A 3,484-nucleotide genomic window follows, 5' to 3' on the forward strand; every position below is an offset into this window, starting at 1 on the left:
GGCAGGTGCAGCAACCACACCCACAGTAACCAATCACAAACTCCAGAAACCACCCCAAGACTACATGAGGCTTTGGGGGGCAACTGTACACAAACCATAACACATGTAGTAATAAAGACAAAACTAAAAAAACAACAAAACCTAACAGAAAGTCCCTTTTTCTAATGTGTCATTCAATCTCACCTCCCAGAGATAAATACTGCTTAGTATGGATTATATATTCCCTTTCATTGTTATTCTCAAAGATTATCAAAGCACATGCAAGTACTTGGGCATATAATTTGTGTATTTTTCAAAAATTATACCAGAAAGAAACATTACTGCTTCAATTTTACACACACTTTTGTCATTTGGTCCTCATCACAGCTCTGCACATAGAAACTAAAATTCCATTACATTACATTGTTGTGCAACAAGTGGCTAAACAAGACTCAACCTAGGGTCTGTAGTTTATCCTACAGGCCTTACAAAGTCATTGAAGGTTTTAAGAGATGTAATAAGATTCCTCTGATGACAGGGGGAGCAAGAGAATGACTTGATAGCAGAGAGCTACAGTGATAGAAGAAATGAGGAGCAAATGAGGATGGGAGGGAGGAAGTGAACAAATTCAAGCATATTTTGGGAATGGAAATGATAATTTATAACCCTTTAGGTTGACCACAGTGCCCAAACAAGGGGACAATGGGAAATACAGGCCAGACCCTCTTCATTTAGGGACTATTGAGATTACTAAAAATGTTGGAACTGCTTCCTGTTCTAGAACTCTTTCCAATTCTAACTATAGAAGAGCTCAGGGCATGGAACAAACCATTACAGTGGGAGTGGAATTTATTTACTTGTTTACAAGAGCTTCATTTTCTTGGTTGTGAGTCTTTTCTGACCACTCACATTTCTTCCCACTTTCCATAGTTTTCACTTAGGTAGTGGTTTCCTTTATGTCCCAGAAGTGAGAAGGACTGTCCTCTCCTACTCCTTTCCACCCCTGTACTCTCTGGAAGTTGGAACATTCCCAGAGTAGAAATCTACACGTTTGTCCTCACAACTCCTTTTCCTTAGTAACCTGAGAAGAGGAAAGACCCTCCTGTCCCTGGCCCTGGTAGGCAGGGGTGGTCAGCCTATACCTCTTCTGGGCCCTGGCTAGAGAGTTGAGGTCTCCTTGGGAAGTGTCTTAAAATGGGGGAAAGCCTGGCTAGAGAGTCATTCTGGGGGTCTAGTTTGGGGAGAGCAGGGGTAGGAGGAGGCTGTGGGGGAAGAGGAGGGCCTGAGAGGGAGGAAAGGGACAATGGATTGATCTACCCAACAGGGCCAGCAAAGCCACTAAGGCCCTTTTAACCATCATGGCCTTGAAACCCGAGGACACCCGCACTGGGTTCCGGCATGGCACAGTGGTAGACTTCATCAATGAGAAGATGTCCATGCACGCAAAAGGCCCTGAGTTCTACCTTGAAAATCTGTCCATGTCCTGGGAGGAGGTAGAGGACAAGATCAAAACCATTCTGGAAGACAGCGAAATGTCCAGTGATGCTCAAGAGGCCTGTACTTGGGGCAGCCTGGTCCTGGGCCTGCGCTCAGCTCTCAGGCGGGGGCATTTACAGGGACGTAAGGTGCAATGGTTGCATGACTTTGCCAAACTGCACAAGTCAGCCACTCATGCATTAGCCTTGGATGTGAAGCAGCTCAAAGAGCAGCAGGAGGTGGAGCGCAAGGAGACTGCCTTCCAGCTCCAGCTGGCCCATGCCAAACTGGCCCAGGTGCAGAAAGAGAGGGACCTGCTGAGATGGAAGCTTATGGAGGCGGTAAGATAACCTCATGGCCCTTATTCCAGCCCTACACCTGTACCCCCACCAGGCCCCCATCCCCAGGCCATGTCTCAGCCTTGTCTACTTCTCTTCAGGAGCTGAGGGCTCTCCCAGGGCCAGGTGTGGAGGATCCAGACCTGGCTGCTGTCCAAGAGGTGGAGATACTTGGAACAGGTGAGAAGCAAGAGGTGGCAGAGACTGAAGCTAATGCCATAGGTGAAGAAAGAGGAGAAGAAGAAGAAGAAGAAGAAGAAGAAGAAGAAGAAGAAGAAGAAGAAGAAGAAGAAGAAGAAGAAGAAGAAGAAGAAGAGATGGATGTGATCAACACAGCTCCAGAGGCAGCCACAGAAGAGCTAAGTGAAAGCTTCCTGCGTCTTCTCACAGTTGTCCATCAGCAAAATTACACCTCTGGCCCAGACAGAGAGGGTGATCTTAGTCCATCTGGCCCAGACAGAGAGGGTGACCTTAGTCCCTCTAGCCCAGACAGACAGGGTGATATTTTTCCCTCTGGCCCAGACAGAGAGGGTAATCTTAGTCCCTCTGGCCCAGACAGAGAGGGTGATCTTAGTCTGTCTGGCCCAGACAGGGAGGGTGATCTTAGTCCCCCTTACCCAGAAAGAGAGGGTGATATTAGTCTGTCTGGCCCAGACAGTGAGAGTGATCTTAGTCCATCTGGCCCAGACAGCGAGGGTGATCTTAGTCCATCTGGCCCAGACAGCAAGGGTGACCTTAGTCCCTCTGGCCCAGACAGAGAGGGTGACCTTAGTCCATCTGGCCCAGACAGAGAGGGTGATCTTAGTCCATCTGGCCCAGACAGAGAGGGTGATCTTAGTCCTTCTGGCCCAGACAGAGAGGGTGATCTTAGTCCCTCTGGCCTAGACAGAGAGGGTGATCTTAGTCCATCTGGCCCAGACAGAGAGGGTGATCTTAGTCCCTCTGGCCCAGACAGAGAAGGTGATCTTAGTCCCTCTGGCCTAGACAGAGAAGGTGATCTTAGTCCATCTGGCCCAGAAAGAGAAAGTGACATTAGTCCTGTAGAAACAGCCACACTTTATCTCTCTGGGGCCCTGAAGGCCACATCCACATCCTCACCAGAACCCCTTCCTGTCCAGCTCCCTGCCTCTTTCTCATACAACTACTCAAGCCCTTTTTCCTGTTTCCCTGTTGCATCTACCCTATCCCCACTAACAGCCCTGAGTTCAGCACCTATTGAACCTCAGATGCCCCCTGACTACTCAGGCTCTGATGTTAGCTTCTGGTCTACTGTGTGGGCTCCAGAAGCAGACTCTGAGGAACACCACAAAATGAAGAGAGACCTGGAACTCCATCAGCAGAGAAAACATCCAGTGTTTCGAAAGCCTGGGGATTGGGACTGTCCTTGGTGTAAGGCTGTGAATTTTTCACGTAGGGAAAATTGCTTCCGCTGTGGGAGGGCAATCTGGCTGCAAAACCCTTAGTAAAATTAGCAACTTGCAATGCAACACACTTGATTAGGAAATTTATTTTCAGAGGTGGGTGGCCTGCATGGAGTATGGGGGTAAGGGGAGTATATGGGGCCAGGGAAGTGAACAAGGTGGGTGGGCATTGGAGAGGGTGTAGTCGGTGGGGAGAGACATGCTTTGATGATGATCCCTTTTGCATTCCACACAACACCCCAGAACTGATGCAGCTTCCTTATGTGTGCG

General features: G+C 48.7%; 1 protein-coding gene across 1 annotated transcript; it reads left to right on the top strand.

Annotated features, from left to right (window-relative positions):
- The first annotated feature begins 1,057 nt into the window (after nucleotides 1–1,057).
- LOC101561467 (testis-expressed protein 13A) lies at nucleotides 1,058–3,256 on the top strand. The gene is made up of 4 exons (XM_004642632.2): nucleotides 1,058–1,096; nucleotides 1,304–1,796; nucleotides 1,895–2,015; nucleotides 2,130–3,256. Exons 2-4 carry the CDS (start codon nucleotides 1,338–1,340, stop codon nucleotides 3,254–3,256), a joined length of 1,707 nt encoding a protein of 568 aa, XP_004642689.1. The 5' UTR covers nucleotides 1,058–1,096; nucleotides 1,304–1,337.
- Nucleotides 3,257–3,484: the final 228 nt, after the last annotated feature.

This window comes from Octodon degus, unplaced genomic scaffold (assembly GCF_000260255.1).
Source record: "Octodon degus isolate 3935 unplaced genomic scaffold, OctDeg1.0 scaffold00157, whole genome shotgun sequence".
NCBI classification, from domain to species: Eukaryota; Metazoa; Chordata; class Mammalia; order Rodentia; family Octodontidae; genus Octodon; species Octodon degus.